This window comes from Anser anser (genome assembly GCF_964211835.1).
Source record: "Anser anser genome assembly, chromosome: 1".
NCBI lineage: Eukaryota > Metazoa > Chordata > Aves > Anseriformes > Anatidae > Anser > Anser anser.
This window is the reverse complement of record NC_139720.1, coordinates 80,237,231-80,256,030: the sequence shown is the minus strand read 5'-3', so window position 1 is coordinate 80,256,030 and position 18,800 is coordinate 80,237,231. Positions and strand designations below refer to the sequence as shown.

Below are 18,800 nucleotides of genomic sequence, written 5' to 3'. Positions count from 1 at the left end.
TCCAATAATCCCAACTACTAACAAAGAACCTCCGCTTCAGATTATATAAGGGGCATTGACATAAAAAAGGGTTTCCAAGCCTCATCTTCAGTGGTATATTTACAGTTAAGTCTTAACTTATTCATGGGGATTCACTCCATCTCTCTCCCATCATCCTACCCAACGGACATGCTATTTCACTGCATAAATCTTTCTGTCATACCAAGATTTACAGTGCTGTGGATCTTCTCTGTTCAAAACTATTCTCCTTCCATGTGGAATCTTGACATCTCCAACTGTACACACAGGACAGTCTTCTGGAGTGACACAATCCAGGGAGAGTTCATCGAGTATTTTCCCTGTTTTAAAATAGTACAGTGGTATAAAAATGCCAATATTCATTAATTGCAAGCATAATCATTGCATTTAACCTGCTTAAATACAAATACAAATACAAATAAAGACAAGGTCTGTGAATTGGGTTTAAGAGTTCTGAATACTCTGCTAGTGTTAAGGTCACTTCAAGTTTGACACAGATAAATATGTCATTTCTTCATAACCACTTTTAGTGAGATACTGTAAATACTTAGTGTATAACCTACAACAGCCAGGACCATACAGAAGGTGAACATATCTTCAGAATGAAGTAGTAAAGATATGAGGAGAAAGTAGCTGTTTCCTTTTTATCTGTATATTATTTATTTTGCCCCATATTGCCTACCTCCTAGCTCTGATCATACTGGAGTAAAATTTGAACACCTAGTACTGAAAGCTCAAGTATTGTATTTAACACTTACATAAAGTTATATCCAAGAAGGCTCTCCCCTCACCCTTCTGTAAATGTGTAAAAGAGAGATACCAAAGCCCAGAATAACTATTTCTGGTCTTAAAATACCTGCTTTCTCTGCCTTCATGTCTTTTCATTCTGACCTTACAAGTTATTTATTCATCTGAGTTTTCACTCTCCATTTGGACCTTGCTTGTCTTTCACACTCTCCCTTTCTGTCTATCTTTTCCTCTCTCCCCTGTATTTTTTCTAAGAGAGTTGATGGGAACATTTAGGCCGAAAGTTCACGCTCAGAGGAGGATAGCTGCCGGGCACTCTCAAGGGCACCAGAGACCTGAAGGCAGTGAGAAGGTCAGGTCAGGTCAATGGGTTTCCCCCACCACAGTAGGGTTGGGAGAAAAGCTCTCTGAAGGACAGCTTTTTTTGAGTGTCAGCACAAATTCATACCCTACAAAGTCAACAGCCTCTATTGTAAAACAGCCCCTAACTCTCCTCCTATCTCTCTTTCTTATTACCCTGTTCCCATCCTCTCATTCTTGCTGGCAGCATTCTATTCTCCTCTTTAAGGCACCATTTAGTGTCTTCCACACGCTGTGCTCATCTCACAAACTCAAATCAGGATGCCTACGACCTTCCAGCTTGCACAGTTAAGAAAACACAGTGAAAATGCATCAGTAAGACTGTGGATGAGTTAACTGCAGTATCTAAATCTTATGCAATTTCCAGCCTTAGCAATCTGTGAATATTCCTGGACTGTAATACTTCTTGTCATGCAACAGCAACATTCAGTGTGGACGAAAAAAAAAATAAATAATAATAATAACTGAACAACAATACCAAAAAGTAACAGGAGCAGAGCAGAAAAAGGTAAATAACTGACTAAATCAAAAGATGGACTTACCTGCAGGACAGTGCACATGGCATCCTTCTACACACTGTAGAGGGCACTTCAAAGGCTGTGGGTGCTGGCATGTTATAAGACAAGCGGGTCCACAGCTATTATATCGCCATTCACATTGATAATCTAATTCTTGTTTATTCAGGTGCTCACAGCTTTGTGCTATATAGTGAAAAAATTGTAGACAGAAGATCAAACCAGACTATAGTCACCATGCCTCTCAAAACTAAGACAACAAACTGAGTACAAGGTGGGCCATATATGCATTGCAAAAGAAAAATGTACATCGTAAAATAACTTTTCTTTTTTTTCTCTACTACTTCCATGGCAGGCCACATCTTCAAACTTCTTTTATATATATATATAAAATGAAATACTTGCTCTAGATGAGAGAGATTTGGTTTTGATAAAAATAATTGCAAAGAATTGACACAAATTTAAAAAAAAAAAAAAGTACAGAAAAGAATATTTCTTTCCCTGGATTTGATTGTCCCACAAGTATTATATCCCCTTACTGAGGGAATGGCTTTTCTAGGTACGGTTCTGAACATAAATAGAAAAGGGAAGGGAAATGTTGCTATGAGCTTCTAGCCTGGTTTAATTAAAGAGAACTCTGGACATCAGCAGGAGCAGAGCTGGATAAGAGCAGTCTAGCTGAGGCAATGGTTTATTGATTAAGAGCTTGAACCTTTTCAGTTTATTTCCCAGACAAAATCATTCCCAACTCTTCTCCATCTACCCTGTACTTACGGCACAGATCTGCTGATCTCCAGTGAACAATAACACCTTTTTGTGCACAGACATGTGCATAGGCTGCTATAGCATCACAGAAGCAAGCACAGTCCCCAGTAGACTCGCAAGCACAAGTGTCATACATACAAATATCTATGTAGGGTTCAGGATTCACCTGAAAAAAAGATAAATTCAGGGTACAGTACACTCACTGATTCCCTTCATCCCCTTCTTCTATACATAATCTTCAGGTGGTTTGCCTGCTCCATTTGCCAAGAGTTGAGATGCCACAAAAATCAGTAGAGATCCTTCTGCTGACACCAGCAAGAACTCAAATCAGGCCACATTCTCAAAGTTATTATAGACATTGCAGTTTATTGTCCCTTAATACTCCAGATATGTAGCAACTTTATACATTTGGGGCCCTGTTACCAAACCCTCTTGTGCATTTGGGGTAGAATGCAGTATGAATGGCATTATATTAGCTCAGGACTTTTTTCCCCTCGCCCTGCCCTGCCTCCTTCCCCCCTCCTCCAAAACAAAAACAAAAACTTAACCCCTGTGCTTGACTTCATGTGTCAGTCTGGGGTTTAGAGTAAAACTTCCCTCAGGCAGAAGTTTTTCTATAGCTTTCCACTAGGGGGATTCCTGCATTTTCCCACAAAGCATCAGCTACAGGACAGGGTCACAGATGAGAACGCCAATTAGTCAGTCCCCTTCATGTCCTGTATACTGTCAGCACAACTGTACTTTCCCCTCAGCTATAATCACTGACAACACAGCTCATGAAGAATTGAAGGAAGTGAAACACAGGAAACAATACGTACAAGCTTTTTGCATTCTTCAAAGAGACTCCCAGACAAAATGCTGCATGATGTTTCTACCATCACCTGCTTCAGTACGTTGCCATTACACAATGGAGACACCAAGGCTTGTTCCTGGTTGTGCTTAATATTGTAAGAAACAATCACACACTGCATTAGTCTTGACTTTAGGATCTTAGGGACTCTTCCAATTGAAGTAAGAGACTCACTAGCACTAGACATTTTTCATAGAATCACAGAATCATTTAGGTTGGAAATGACATCATAAGATCATCTACTCCAACCAACCTTTCATGACAAAGTAAATTCTTTCTTTGAATAAGGTTTCAGCTTGCTACATGGCAGGAACAAATTCTGCAGCAGAAGAACACAAAGTAGAGCGGGTCATCTCCCTCATTGTCTCCAGGTTTGTATACTGCAGTTTTAACACAAATATTTTCATAATGTTAAGTCTCACTGTACCAAACATACATCCTGAAAAACAATTGTTCAGAGCTCTCCAGAAGGCCTGTGAGCCTCACAGATAATATCAGTCTTCAGCAGATAATAGTCAAGGCTACTGCTGAACAATAAAGCCTCACTAGTCTCCCCCTCTTCATTTTAATTTAGCTAAGAACAAGGAGCACAAGTATCGACATGGTATTTATCACAGAGATATCCTGTAGGCTGTGTCTTGTGCTAACTGAACTGAAATGTGGAGCTGCTCCTTCTCAGTCTTACCCAGAAGTCTCAGTCCCCATTATTACAACTTCTCTGTGCTCGAGTCAAGTCATATTAAAAAAATAATAATCAGGCATTCAGGAAGATAATGCTGTGGCTAAGTAAACTAACCCAGAAGATTTCATGTGATCAAAAATAAATATTTTTCTGACAATACAAATATTTTAAGGAAAGATTAAAAAAAAAAAACACTCAATATTTGCAAAAGAGTAAGTACACTAGTTATTTGTAGCATAACTAGTGCCCTGTGAAATCACCTAATCTCCACAATGAGGACTTAGGTAGCACTCAGAATTCAAAAGCTGTGTTAACATGGCAATAAGGTCTTACACTCACTCCTGCATCTTGCCTTTTCTGCTCATGCCTCTCTAATCTGAAAGTAATAACTGACTGCTATCTAAAAACATCAAGAACCATAAAGAAATAAATCAATCTGTGCACTGAGCTGTTCAGAAATGAATGGGCTAAGACTTGGGATACAGAGTTTGGATGGAGAAATATGAAATCTTTATCTGAACTCCTCCTGTCTGAAAATTACAGCTGTTTTTTTAGATTAAGCTCTACAATGAGATTTCCAGTTATACCTGGATTTCTAGCATCTGGGTTGGCAAACTCTATGAATAGCCCCTACCATGCAGATTGGCTGTTTTAATATTCATCTGAAGCCAAGCTGCCCATAGGCCTTAAATAAGTTAATTGATCTTTTATCAGATTTCAAGAAAGAATATTATTTGGCAAAAATACACAAGAAGGAGTACGTTTCTATTTATTTTTATCTTTTCAAAGCTCTTTATCCACACACAAGTGATACTGTAACCAGTATTAATTAGTTTTCACTGTTTATTCATAATCACCTTTTTGACATCAGCACAGTACGTATTAACTTTCCAAGAGTTCCCAAAGTCAACTGGATCTACTTCAACATGTTCATTGCTGCTGGTCAAATCGTTGTTTTGGATTCCATCAAAATTTCCACACAGACCACACACTTGATCCTTGCAGGGAAAGAAACAAAATACATAAATCTTACATCTGTAGGCTGTCTCAGAGCTTTGCTAAGTCTTTTTAGCCTACTACTATAATGGAACAAGGCTTAAAAACTGAATCGTCCCTGGCCTTGCCAAGTTCACTAAAATACACGTAGTCTCTCACAGAGAATGTTTAGCTCTTACTCCCATTCTGCTTAGCTGAAAGTAGGATCACTCTGTCTCCAAGGTCTCCAGAATGCAAGAAGACAACTCTGACTAGTGGTACCTGTTGGCTCTATTTGGAGTGGCTCTAGGAAGTTTACCTATAATGCCATTTTATTCCTCAAGATGACCGTCATGTCACCATCACTAGTAAATCTGGCTCCTTTCGTTCCTATTGTACATGGAAGAAATTATCTCAGTCCCTCAAAGCAAAGTTATTCTAAGGCACCATAGCATTCAGCTTTTCTAACATAGCTCATCTCCAAAGACCCAGAATTTTGCCATTACAGTTGAACCACAAGGGAAGGTAACCGACCCTTACGTATTACAAAAAATCGCTTCATTTTCAAGTAAGCAGTCCATGGAAATCTATCCACATGTCTGCATTAAAAAAAAAAAAAAAAAAAGCTATCCCTCAAGAAGAGTGTAAGTGCATTCTTTAGTGAGAGTAAGAATTAAAGCAAAAAACACTTACTTTGAAATTGGCTTTTAAAATAACTGAGACTCCCATGGCAAGATCCCAGGTCACACTGATGCTGTTGCCCAGTAAAATGATGTAATAACGGCCAGACTTCATGACTTCTAAATCATCGCTGTCATTAGGAGGTACCTTGATGTTCACCTAAACAAGAAAAACACTGTGTTATCAAGAGTCTCTCTAATGCCTTTTACATGTGGGTCACTTTCCCAGTGGGACGTGCACTCATAGATTAGTGGCTATTTTCAAACATGCTGTTCACCAGAGAACAGACAGATCCCAGACATCAAACAGATGATCCTGAGTACTTGCAAAACTGCGAACAAAGTATGTGTACCGGACTGATTACAGACCTGTCTCTACTCTGAAAAGCTGCAGTGGATAAATTATTGCCTTAAAAGCAGCACTGCTGAATAGCAAATAGGGATAAAAGTACAGTATTTCAACCTCATCACATTTCTACAACTTTGAATGAGGTAATGTCTTATGCACTCCTGAGATAAAACATACATTCACCATAAACACTGACACACAGAAACCAAGACTGATAAACTGAAGCAGGGTTGATAAGAGTACTGGGTATACCAGTAAATACTCAGTAATAGCTTGCTGAATAATTATATTTTTATTGATTTATTTATTAAAAGGAAACTAACAATTCTGTGCTCCTGAAGCAGATAGTGGCAAAAAGGCTGGCTTGGCAAAGGTGTAATGTGAACTAAGAGAAACACATGCATGGGTGGTCTCTGAAGGGCCAAAGCCTGATTCTGAAGTCAAGAAGTATTTTTTTTCCCCAACCACCTACAGCAATAGGAAAAATCCTAAGAGGATCATTTTGGTCGTTTATTTTCTTTTCCGTTTTTCCATCACTTTCACTTGCCCTATGTGCCTCTCCTCTTTCTTTCCATCCAACTGCCAATTCACAGCCTCCAGCTAGTGAGAACTTGAGAAATTCATTTAAAATGTTTTCTTTCACATTGTAATCCCCTTTCAATGGGAACCTTAATGGATTACTAACCACATTTCAAGAGAAAGGTCTGGAATGGCTGTTACTTTAAATACTACTAACGCATTAACTGCTAACTGCTAGCTTGTGGAAGAGGTAGATGAAACCTTTTAATCAGTACAAATAGTGATAAAGGGATGGAAAAAAGGGGAACCCAGAAACTATTCATCCACTCCCTAGTTTGAGGGAAAAATACCTCCTTATCCCACTACTCATCCTTGCTTAATTCAATAAAAATGCTGCAATGTAATTCAATTCTCTTCAGCTCTGCAGTGTGATCAAAAGCCTTTATCCCCAGAGAAAACAACTTACATTCTTGAAGGATCTCCCAAAAAGGGCTTTCAATGTCTGTAGGGAAAAATATGCTAAAAGATAGACTATTCTAGGAACTGGAAGCATTTTCATCTTCTTCTATGCCCATACATACTTATTCTATGTGTATACTATCTAGACACATTTGGTCATGTATCATCTAAAATTCTATAGTATTCTCTATCTTTGCAAACACAGGCAAAACAAAATCAAAACAAAACAAAAAAAAGAACAAACAGCAACAACAAAGCAACAAAAAAGCAACAACAAAGGAGGACAAAGCTGAGCTGGCAGGTTAACCTAAATTACAGAATTTCTATGTTTAAGGAGGCTGTTTTACCAACCATGAATTTGTAAACTTTCAGCCTTGCAAAGTGGCAAATATACTTGTTTCAGAAGAGCAAAAATTAATATTTATTTATTTATTTTTAATATGAGGCATGACTGTAATATATAGATACTTCAGTTAAGCCCTATTTATCTTAAAACTAGAAACTGCTCTCAAAACATTACCATCTTAAAACAATACCACTTGGAAATATGTTGCCCCCCTCAAAATAAATAAATAAATACATAAAAAGACTCAATTCTCTTGCTTGCTTCTAAGGACTGGCCTGGAAAAAGAGTATAGAAAATCATCCCTGTATGAGCATTTGCCAGTCTTCAGAAGGTTTTTCTTAATCCCTTCTCTGTTTGCTGCTATTTCTAAGAAAACCTTCCCTATTACACAGAACCATGCACTCAACAGAAAGACAACTGAAAGTCCAGTGGTCTGTCTTGTGGTACAGACCTGGTTCTTGCAAGGACATTCTCAGAAAACAAACACCCTCTGATGTTCTCACCAGGACTCACCAGCTGCCTAATTTCCATCTCCTGTCTTTTCTGCCCCTTATTTAGGTGTCCAAGTGGAATCATACCTCTTCTGAAAAATGACTCCTAAAAGAGCTCTCAGACTACACCTGGTTTTGTGGACTGATCCCTGAAGTAGTATTCACCCTCATTCAGATAGGAGACTCTTTAGTCAGTGGAAATGAAGAGTTGCTTGCACAACCAAAATGTCCTGTGTTCATTCCTCCAGCAACCAAAAGCCTACATGGATCATCTGCTGTCAAGGTACGCTGTACAGACACTATTAATAATGGTCATGTTTTACAAGTTCCTGTCAAGCATCAGTCGCAAGCAGCAATTTGCAGGCAATTTGCAGACTATGCAAAACCTGATTCAGCTTTGACTATTAAACCAAACAAGGCAAATGTAGAGCACTTTCACATTTCACTGGGAACATTTTTGCAGATCTCTAGTCCAGATGCCAGTTTAGAGCCCAGTACTTCTGAAAACTGAGCAACCGAAACCCTGCAATTCACTATAGCTCTGTAATGTTGGAGGACACAGACAGTTACAGAGCCCAAGGAAAAGAGCTGAACTCTGCCCTTTGGAAAGATTCTTTCCTGCCATGTAGTGACATGGGAGGTGGAAGTGATTCTTTGCCAATTCTTCATTGTTTGTTGATAGGAAAGGGGGAAAAAAAGAGAAATCCAGTCGTCCGGATTTCCTATCTGACAATATAACAAGGGAAAGGATAGTTGGTACTTGGTTCTGCAGTATCAACTTACAGGCACTTTCCCTGTGTGTTCAGTCCTTCAGACTGCTAATTTAGGTCTGAAGTTTTACTAGTCATGGGACAGTCACTTCTTAGCTCTTCCTTACATTTAACCTTGATCGAAATATTCTTAGACCTCTCACATTTAGAAAGGGCATTCCTCAAATGAGCTTGCATTAAACAGCATTTTTATCCAAGATAAACTTACTGACATCAAGCAGAAATACCAAAATGGCATTATATCTCTGGAAGAAAAATGGCTAATTACAATAATCCTTTATAATTATAATTATTATTATCTTACTAATCTGTTCAATTTATGATTTGGTTTTCAAGAACCACTGAGCATAAGATTATTCATCCCTCATGTTACGTTACCAAGCATCCTGAAATTTTAACAGTCTTGTCGAAAAAGGGAAAGAAAGAGAACCGGAGTGTACATACATTTCCATTAAACAACTCTATTTCTCCACTTTTATACAGAATGATAACCCTTTTCGAGCACTTGTCTCCAGTGAAGCCACATCCTTCATTTGAAATTAATATCCGGAATGTCCCAGAGTCATCCTTGCAGAAATCCTATCAGACAAAAATAAATGAATGAGTCATTAATATGGATATTTGAGAAACACATACAGATCTATGGAGAAAAATAAGTCCTCAAATAATACTCTACATAGCCAATAAGATATATGTTCACATGTCTGTTATTCCCATATTGATTTATTTAGTTCTTAGCATTGGTATTCGTGTGGTCCACCTCTTCAAGAATAAGGTACACTCTGCCAGTGACATACACATATACTTGCCTGCATATTTTGTAGGGTATTCTTTAGCAGGGACAATCCACGCTATTACAGTCTGTGATGTTTCAAAGATCTGTTACTGTGTACATCTTAATACACAAATACAAACTGGTATAACAGTGAAAACAAGACTCAATGATAAAATAACGATTTGCATTTGTAGTTGAGCCTTATTCTTATTTAACTCTCTAAATTTCTAGCTGCTCCCACAAATCACAGGCTGATATTAGTGTGCTGTGTTTTTATTCACCTCTCCTCTTTGCTATGAAGAAAATGGGTATTGTCAGTGTACTGCAAACAGTTTGGTGCATAGAACAGGACAGTGATGTTGTCAACCTGAATGAGGAGAATCTCTGCTCTGGAAGTATTTAAAGCAGGTTCACTAAACACTTCTTGTCTCACTTAGTCTGAAGGAGAAGTCTGACACAATAAGCCATCCTCACTAGAGGATGAATAGGCAATTGGGGAGCAAGGAAAGACTGACGTACAGGCACCTAAACTCCATTGCTAGAGCTGAGATTTAAGGTTTCTCTATACCAAGCTGCTCTCACATGTTTTATGACAGCCAGCTAGACACACCACAACCTAATTCACTTCTCTATAACACAATGAAGTCTTCTAATTTCTCGGGGTATCTGTCAAGCCATTAATAAGCTCTGCTCTCCTCTGCATTGAACGTTACTTAGTGATCATTTTACTGAGACTTTTCCAGATGCTGGACTTTTCTCCTGGTGTAACACACTTTATACACAATCAGACAGTTGAGGCATTTGACGTACTCTTACCTGAACTAATACATACTGACAGTCTCCTGGAAACCTGTATTTCAATCCATCAAATGTCAAATAATGAGCTGTACCAATAACACTGCAGGTGCCATCACAAGAATTTTTGGTGCATTCCCATTTTCGACCACGACACACACTGCAACAGAGGAAAATCAGTGACAGTTATCATTATATCCAATGTATATAAAAAGTAAGAGAATGTAAGGTGCTTCAGGCAAAGAGAAACAGCAAAAGTTGCTGCCTCCAGGAGCTCATGGTCTGATGATTCTTCAAAGGACACACAACAAACATTGACAGTTACTATCTTGTATCTTTCACTATCTGCTTGACAAAGCTTTTACTTATACTTGTCGTTCACTGATTATGTATTCAACAACACCCAAAGATTTTGGGGTCCTCAGTTCAATGTAGTTTAAAAGGGGATGGGACTTCAATATAAATCGTGTTTGGCACTTAATGAAAATGAAGCCATTTTCAAGTTCTTCAGACAAAATATTCACAAATAAAGGCACTTAACACACCAAATAATTAAGGGTAAAAAACATCTTTTGAGCCTTCATAGATTTGCAGAGCATAACACCAGAAGACATCATTTGATCTTCTAGTCTACTTTCCTAGGAGACAGGAGTCAAATCTGCTCTGAATCCAAGACTTTGATACTGACTGAAGTATCTCTTCCATAGAGATATTTGAAAATAAAATTGGAGTCCAAGTTTTCTGAGCAATACTGTCAGCAATTAAACTCTGCAGTAAGCAGCAGGCACAGATATACTAAGGATGCAGATTCTTAGCTGAAAGTTGTTTAACTATAAGTGCTGAAGGCTGATATTTCAGTTTGATTTTCTTTGTTATCAGCTTTCTTTAAATCTGAAATGAGGTTAGGTGTTCATGATTCGTCCACAGTAAGAAGCACACATACATGTCTTTATGAATGGAATGACTTTGTCATTCTCTGCTATCTTGCAATGGAAGTAATAATGTCAAAACCTAACCCATCTCTAAAAGACCAGACTCCCCTGCAGGAAAGGGAACTTTGGACAAAAGGTGCACTGTAATGTATAGGTAACTGCATATTATTAACCAACAATAAGAAATGATAAGAGCAATTGCAACATACAGAAATTGTTTTTATAGAACAGATTTTTTTTGTGTGTGGTGACTATTTCAAATGCAGTTACTGTCTAATGTTTTGTTGCTGTTGTTTTGTTTTATTTGTTTCTTTGTTTATGTATTTATTTACTTAAGATCAAGCCAAGCATCCTCTTAACTAAATAGACATTAAGAAATCATTTGCCTAGTATATCAAAGCAACACATTTTTTGTAAAATAAATAAATAAATAACATTCTCAGTATGCTAAGCTGGAAATAAAAGAGTAAAAATTTTGATGTATATATTTCTTTCTGGTCATTTTGGGGTTTGTTGGTTTTGGTTTGAGGGGGGGAAGTTGTTTTAGCATTTGACTTGTTGTCTTCTATGGGCAAATCGTGTAATTCCCCAGGGTGAGATTTGACCTGAACTTTGTTCTCTTCTTTTTCCTGTGCACAGGTCAGGGAGTGACCTACTGCAGACCAAATGGAAGCATTGTTCCCCTGCATGTCTTAAATCTGGCCATTAGCTGCAACTCTGAGGAATCTATGCATTTTTTCTGTGCTGCTGCTCAGTTGTGTCCACAGCAGATCGTCCCTGGGCTACCCAGATAGTTTTCATTACACCACCATGCACCAGATGACAACCTCACTCATCAGCATAAATTAACATACAATAACACTGGGTGCAGAAATCCAAATAGTGAATTTACATGTTCAATGCCTAAAGAATGTGTTTCCCCTTTTCTTACAAGCTGTACACAGGAATACATGCTTTTTGAACATCTGTATTACAAAAAGAGGCCTGAACAGATCCTTCTGGAATATTTCAACATACTACTAGTACTTTATTTTGGATGTCCTGTTCTGCTCAGAGTATCCTTTAGAAAAACAATTTGCCCTCTAAAGACCATTACAGTTTAAATATAAAGTATAATATCAGCAACCCTGTTTTTATCTGCAGTACTGTCCATTTTTCCTCATTGAAAGCCAAAATAGAGGTAAATTTAATATTCAGATGATGTCAAAGGACGTGTTTTCTCTAGTGACCAATTTTTGGGACAAAGTAACCAGAACTGTAAGTCAGTCTGTCCAGTGGCTTTTGTTCAGATTATATACTTAAGGATAATACCACCCTTCTCTTAATAGGTGTCTGTTCTTACATGAAGTTAATTCTTCAACATAGTTTATCTGACCTAGCAACTGAAGACATTACCTCATAGTCTGACAAGAACACACATATGAATAGAAATATTTCATTTTCTGCATATAGGTACACACATACATACACCCTCTGAGGAATGTCCTACAGTGTGATACTGTCCCCTGAGGTCTCCTGTGGTGGTCAAAGCAGAATATCCACTGTATAGGAGAATTCACATTTGGCTACATACATACACATTTGACACCAAGCTAAATATCAGTTTACTTGACAGAAGCTGTGACAAGAGCATGCCTGATCTTGAAATGAGGTACACTAGCTGTTCCCTGCCTGTATAGCTTACAAGTAACGTTACATAGAATGCCTGCTAGACTTCCTCACAAGCACAGATTATGGAAGAAAAGGATGGCATAGCCTGACATGCAAAGCAAGATACTGTCTTGTCTTTTCATAGAGAGGGGAATTCTGAAGATAAATCTGGCACAGGGTTAAGTTCTTGAAATCATTATACCCATGTTGCTGTAGCAGTTGAACTGCACTATCATTATCGTATAAATGCAGTGATGCCATGATGAAACAGACTGCATTCTTTTTTTGGTATCTCTTCCCACCTACCTCCACTTTTTTTTTTTTTTTTTTTAAATCTTACTGTAAACTCAATTGATTTCAATGCAGTTATAACAGCATAACAGGCTGAATAAAAAATATCAGACCTCTTATTCTTCATGAGGATACCAAACTGGACATATTCAACATCAAACATTATTAAATTTCTAAGAGTTGCCAAGAATCCTTGCATCCTTTTGTTACTGTGATACATAACAATCTAAATCCTACAAAGTACCCTTACAAATAAGGCTCAAGGAGGTAAATACCATTATCCTCATGTTAAAATAAGGAAAATTCAGAAACAAAGGTAAGAAGAGACTTCAGGGTATCCACCCAAGCCTATGTATCCTGGAGACTCACAGGCTTTACTACACAAGCTGCAGGTATTAAAGGGGATCTTTCACTTGGCATACCCATGCTTTTGAACTGTGAAATAAATTAATTTGTTAACTAGCAAGAAACTGCTCAAACAAATAAAAAGAAAGGTCAATGAAGCAGAAATTCTGTTCACTCATTTGTTATTAATTTGGGGGTTTAGAATAGCATCTAACACAATCTAATAATCTAATAATAATAATTTAATAATCTAATAAGCAATAGCTTGCATGAGGTGGGAGAAGCATTCATCTACAAAATGTATATGAATGCAGATGAACAACTTCACTGCCCTAGGGATTTTCTAATCAAGCTCTGTAAGGGCAGGGAAAGGGGAATTTTATCCCTACTTTACAGATGTGAAAACTGAGGGATAAAATACCCAAAGTATTTTCCCAAGATCAAATTGCTAACCAAAGCAAAAACAGGTACTGAACTGAGTTCTCTGTTGTCCCGGACTAATGCCTTAACCCAAGAGTAATCAATGCTTAATCTTGATAATACTTCAAAGCATAATAAATTGTTGTGCAATACATTTTCTTCAAAGAATGAAGTTTCACTAACATGAAACCTATTACACCATCCTCTATTAAATTGAATATGTAGAGTAAGACCAAGATTTTGTGTGTATGTGCAAAGACAGATTATAAAGTATATGGTTTAGCAAAATTCAGATTAGCAAATTTATTCTGTGTCTGGCTTCATAAATGTTATTACAAGATTTTCACTGAGCTCTACAACGAATTCCCAATACATAGCATAACAAAAGTTTTGCCACTAGCTTAGACTTGGAGACATTCCGTTGTTCATGAATTAGGGTCTCCCATATGTCAAGTCAAATGTAAACGCCAAATCTGACACCTCTGACTCATATATGGCGTTTGCAGGTGTTCACATCTGGCTAAGAACAAGTGAGAATGAGAACTCCTGCAACAGCAGTACAAAAAGCAAAAACAAAAGAAAAGGAGGATCTGAGCTCCAAAATACAGACTCTCAATTCTTATTAATTCTCAAAGCAATAGTAATTTCCTATATCACTTTCTAAATGACATTTGACTTGATATTTGCTGAGAACTTTCACTAAGCTGTTCAAAGTTCTATAGTTTAAACAGCCCTGTTGCTACTTTTTGAAAGGGACTTATTTTCCAATCTTATATTCATACTAAAGAAAAATATCTAAAATTAAGATGAAGGCTTTCTTACCATTGAGAAAAAGCATATTTTCTAACATTTTCTTGATGTTGATATTGAAGAAAATTCTGTGTTTAAGAGGAAATGTCCTTTACAATGTCATTGTCAAAAAACAAAAGGCCAGTTACAAGAACAAAGCAATATAGCTATAATTATTTCAAGATTGAAGATTTTAAGAATGATTGAAAATAAAAGACTGTGCATGGCTATTGTAAAGAACGTAGTGAATCTTGCAAATTTCACAACAATATGAAGGAGCTTTACACCTTACTATATGAATAAAATTACCACTGTGTCTGTTTTTTAACTGAGTCACTTTTATCTGCTTGCAGTGTAAGCACGTTACAGTATACGTATCTATAAAAGAAACTCAGTTTTTCCTCCATCTTCCTCCCTTGAAACATACTTTTCCCCAGCTTTAATTGTAATACACAATTCATAAAGTAATATATTGGAAGAGAACTATTTCCATACAAAACCATAAAACCTCATATCCAAATCTAACTAGTTATGAGCAGTCCCACTAGTTTCAAGGTGCTGATTCTCTGATCCAATTCCAATTAGTCACACAAAGAAGTCCAAAAAGAACACAGTTTCTGTACCAATGGTACAGAGCACAGAGAGCAAAACACCTCTTCAAAACAGTGAGTGTGCTGTGCAGGTAAAAATCAAGAGATATCCAGCAGGCAAATAACCCATACCTTTCCTGAGGCTCCTCTTTAACATTTGCCTGAAGGGCATACAGTTGGCATATCACAGCCCTTCTGCTGATGCATGCTCCTGCCTGAAAAGGATTGATTTGTAGGGTTCCATGGGAAGCATGACAGCAGAGGTTAGAAACAAAATGCAGGCTCCATTCCTCCCACTGCTCCTGCATTTTTTCTTGAGTTGAAAGACCAAGGAGCAAATCCTAGTGCCTACAGAGGACCTACACAGACATGAAGGTACTGAGTGAGCTGGTGGACGTGCTCGCAAAGCCACTTTCCAACATTTATCAGCAGTCCTGGCTATCAGGAAGGTCCAAGACAACTCTCACCTAGCAAATGTGATACCTATCTACAAGAAGGGCCAGAAGGAGGATTCGGGAAACTACAGGCCTGTCAGTCTGACCTCAGTTCCAGGGAAGCTCATAGAGCAGATTATCTTGAGCGTCATGCAGCACTTACAGGACAATCAGGTGATCACGTCCAGTCAATATGGGTTTATCAAAGGCAAGCCCTCCCTGACAAACTTGATCTCCTTCTCGGACAAGGTGATGCACTCAGTGGACAAAGGAAAGGCTGTGGATTTGCCCTACCTAGACTTCAGTAAGGCTTCTGACACCATTTCCCATGGCATTCTCCTGAAGAAGCTGGCCTCTCAAGGCTTGGATGGGTGTACGCCTGTTGTACGAGGACAGGCTAAGAGAACTGGGCCTGTTTAGCCTAAAAAGTGAAGACTGAGGGGAGACCTCATCAATGTGTACAAATATCTGAGGGAAGGGTGTCAAGACGATGGAGCCAGTCTCTTTTCAGTTGTGCCCAGTGACAGGACAAGAGACAACAGGCACAAACTGAAACACAATCTCAGCCATTCGGTGATTCTGTGATTCTGTACACTATGTTGGGTTAAAAACTGGCCGGGTGGCCAGACCTAAAGAATTAAACTGAGTTGGAAGCCAGTCACTAGTGGTGTCCCTCAGGGCTCAGTGTTGGGGCCAATTCTCATCAACATCTTTATCAATGGTCTGGACAAGGAGATTGAGTGCACTGTCAGTGAGTTTGCAGATGACACTGAGTTAGGCAGGAACGTTGATCTGCTCGAGTGTAGGAAGGCTATACAGAAGGATCTCGATAGGCTGGACTGATGGGCCGAGGCCAACTGTACGAAGTTCAACAAGGCCAAGTGCTGGGTCCTGCACTAAGGGCACAACAACCCCAAGCAGTGCTATGGGTTGATGGAAGAATGGCTGGAAGGCTGCCCATCAGAAAGGGACCTGGGGGTATTGATCAATATCTGGCTGAATATGAGCCAGCTCAGGTGGCCAAGAAGGCCAACAGCATCCTGGCTTGTATCAGAAATAGTTTGGCCTGCAGGACTAGGGAAGTGACTGTCCGTCTGTACTTGGCTCTGGTGAGGCTGCACCTCAAATACCATGTTCAGTTTTGGGCCCCTCACTACAAGAAGGACATCGAGGTACTGGAGCATGTCCAGAGAAGGGCAACAAAGGTGGTAAAGGCTCTAGAAAACAAGTCTTATGATGAGCAGCTGAGGGAGCTGGGCTTGTTTAGCCTAGAGAAAAGGAGGCTCAGGAGAGACCTTATCACTCTTCCCAATTACTTTAAAGGAGGCTATAGCAAGGTGGGGATCAGTCTCTTCTCTCAAGCAGCAAGTGATAAGATAAGGGGAAATGGCCTCAAAGATGCACCAGGGGAGGTTTAAGTTGGATATTAGAAGAAATTTCTTTACTGAAAGGGTTGTGAGGCATTGGAACAGGCTACCCAGGAAAGTAGTTGAGTCACCATCCCTGGAAGTCTTCAAGAAATGTGTAATGTAGAACTTAGTAACATGGTTTAGTGGTGAACATTAGTACTAGTTTAAAGGTTGAACTAGATGATCTTAGAGGTCTTTTCCAACCTGAATGATTCTATGATTCTACATGGGCTACCTATTTGTGAGGCATCAGGTACAGTTTGCCAGACACTGCACTGGTCTTTATGCCACATGCAAAGGGAAGATGTTGGTCTGTACAATAGGTTTGTTATTGCACTACAAAGCCTGACTTCATATAAAAAAGATCCATTAAGCAAACAATTATTTTATATATATTTTAGAAATATATTAAGTGTTCCATAGAAAAATGCAGTTCCAGTGGCTCACCAGGTATTGCAGTCGTTAGTCACTGTTTCTCCCCTGGCATATTCTCTTCCATTGTGAAAACACGGGCACCTCTCAGGAGCAACACACTTGTTCTCATGTCGCACCTAAGCAAAACACACAGTTCATCAGCATGCAGGCCTGACGGTATGTGCCAGTACTCAGAAGAAAAAACACAAGAAAAGATGGATAAAGGAAAGGATCAACAAAATGGTTCAAGACTATCTGAGTTAAGAAATATATGGTATTGCTAATATTTTTTTTGCCATTAACAAAAGTAGAGCTACGGATACATAAATCACAGGCTTGTTTCAAGAGCCTAACACCAGCTGGGGAAATAGATTATGATCATGATGAAAAAGACCAATTTGACCAAAACCATGATTTGGTGAAAATAAAATAGGCTAACCTGAATACAGAGACCAAGTAAATACCACATGCTTCTCACACAAAACTAACTGAAGGGTGGCCTACCAGAAAAGCAGTCAGATGCATGGCTCAGCTGAGAGAGAAACAGAGAGGAGAAGATGAAAAGCAGTGGTGCCAAATAGGTCTAAATTCAAGTAAAGATTCTGTTGTCACAGACACTCCCACACCCCCCCAAAAAAAATAAAAAAATAAAAAAAGCTCTCTGTCAATTTGCCTCTGAAATATGCAGTAGTCACTCAATTTCTTTCAAATGCCTACTTACTATCCACAAGACCAGGAAGACCAGGTAAGTATCAGTCCATTATAGACATTATTCCACCTTCATAGGCTCTGTCACTGAGAAAGAGCTATAAAACCTTCTTTTTCAGTTTTGCCCTACTAAGCTTAGTTTCCTTTTGTATAAAAACAATTTGTCCCACTTACAACAAACAAAACATAATGGTTTTATACCTCTCTCTCTCCATCTATCTTTCTCTCTCTCAACTCCCTTTCTATTTTGAAGGTACTCAGTTTTAGAGAATATAACAAAATTAAGGCTGGCTATACTGTTTTTAACTTGAGCATGGTTCTGCAAAGCCAGTGATAGGTTTGGCTCTTACTTCATGGAACAGTAAAATGGAGAGCACTTCCCCTCCTTCTCATTCAAAAGTCACAAGATATCACCTTCCCACTTTAAATTCTTTCTTTAAAATCACTAAAATTGTTCCTTTTTTACCATTAAATACAGGCCAATGAGATCAATGTAGTCAGAATGCCAGGTTAATAACGTAGAATAGCTCTGTCTTTTCCTATGGGGGCTTAGAAGCGCCACAGGGAACTACTAACAAAAGGATTTCACAACCAGTGACCATTCATTCATATGCAGTTCTGTGGCTTATGGGGAGCTATGTTATGCCAAATAAACTCATGTCAGTAGAATCAAGATGGAAACAAATATATGATTTTTTTGATGACAGAGCTGGAGCTCTACC

The 18,800-nt window shown here is 38.5% G+C and overlaps 1 protein-coding gene across 2 annotated transcripts in view; it reads right to left on the bottom strand.

The window, feature by feature from the left end:
* Window positions 1–18,800, bottom strand: part of VWF (von Willebrand factor) — a 147,827-nt gene that overhangs the window by 71,956 nt on the left and 57,071 nt on the right. For both annotated transcript variants that reach the window (XM_083819388.1, XM_083819389.1), the window contains exons 19-27: window positions 17,404–17,507; window positions 10,118–10,256; window positions 8,971–9,105; window positions 5,606–5,752; window positions 4,795–4,935; window positions 3,224–3,343; window positions 2,415–2,571; window positions 1,668–1,826; window positions 203–338 (exon numbers count right to left, since the gene is read on the bottom strand). In XM_083819388.1, the coding sequence (XP_083675514.1) occupies window positions 203–338; window positions 1,668–1,826; window positions 2,415–2,571; window positions 3,224–3,343; window positions 4,795–4,935; window positions 5,606–5,752; window positions 8,971–9,105; window positions 10,118–10,256; window positions 17,404–17,507 (1,238 nt within the window). The remainder of the gene's footprint in view (window positions 1–202; window positions 339–1,667; window positions 1,827–2,414; window positions 2,572–3,223; window positions 3,344–4,794; window positions 4,936–5,605; window positions 5,753–8,970; window positions 9,106–10,117; window positions 10,257–17,403; window positions 17,508–18,800) is intronic.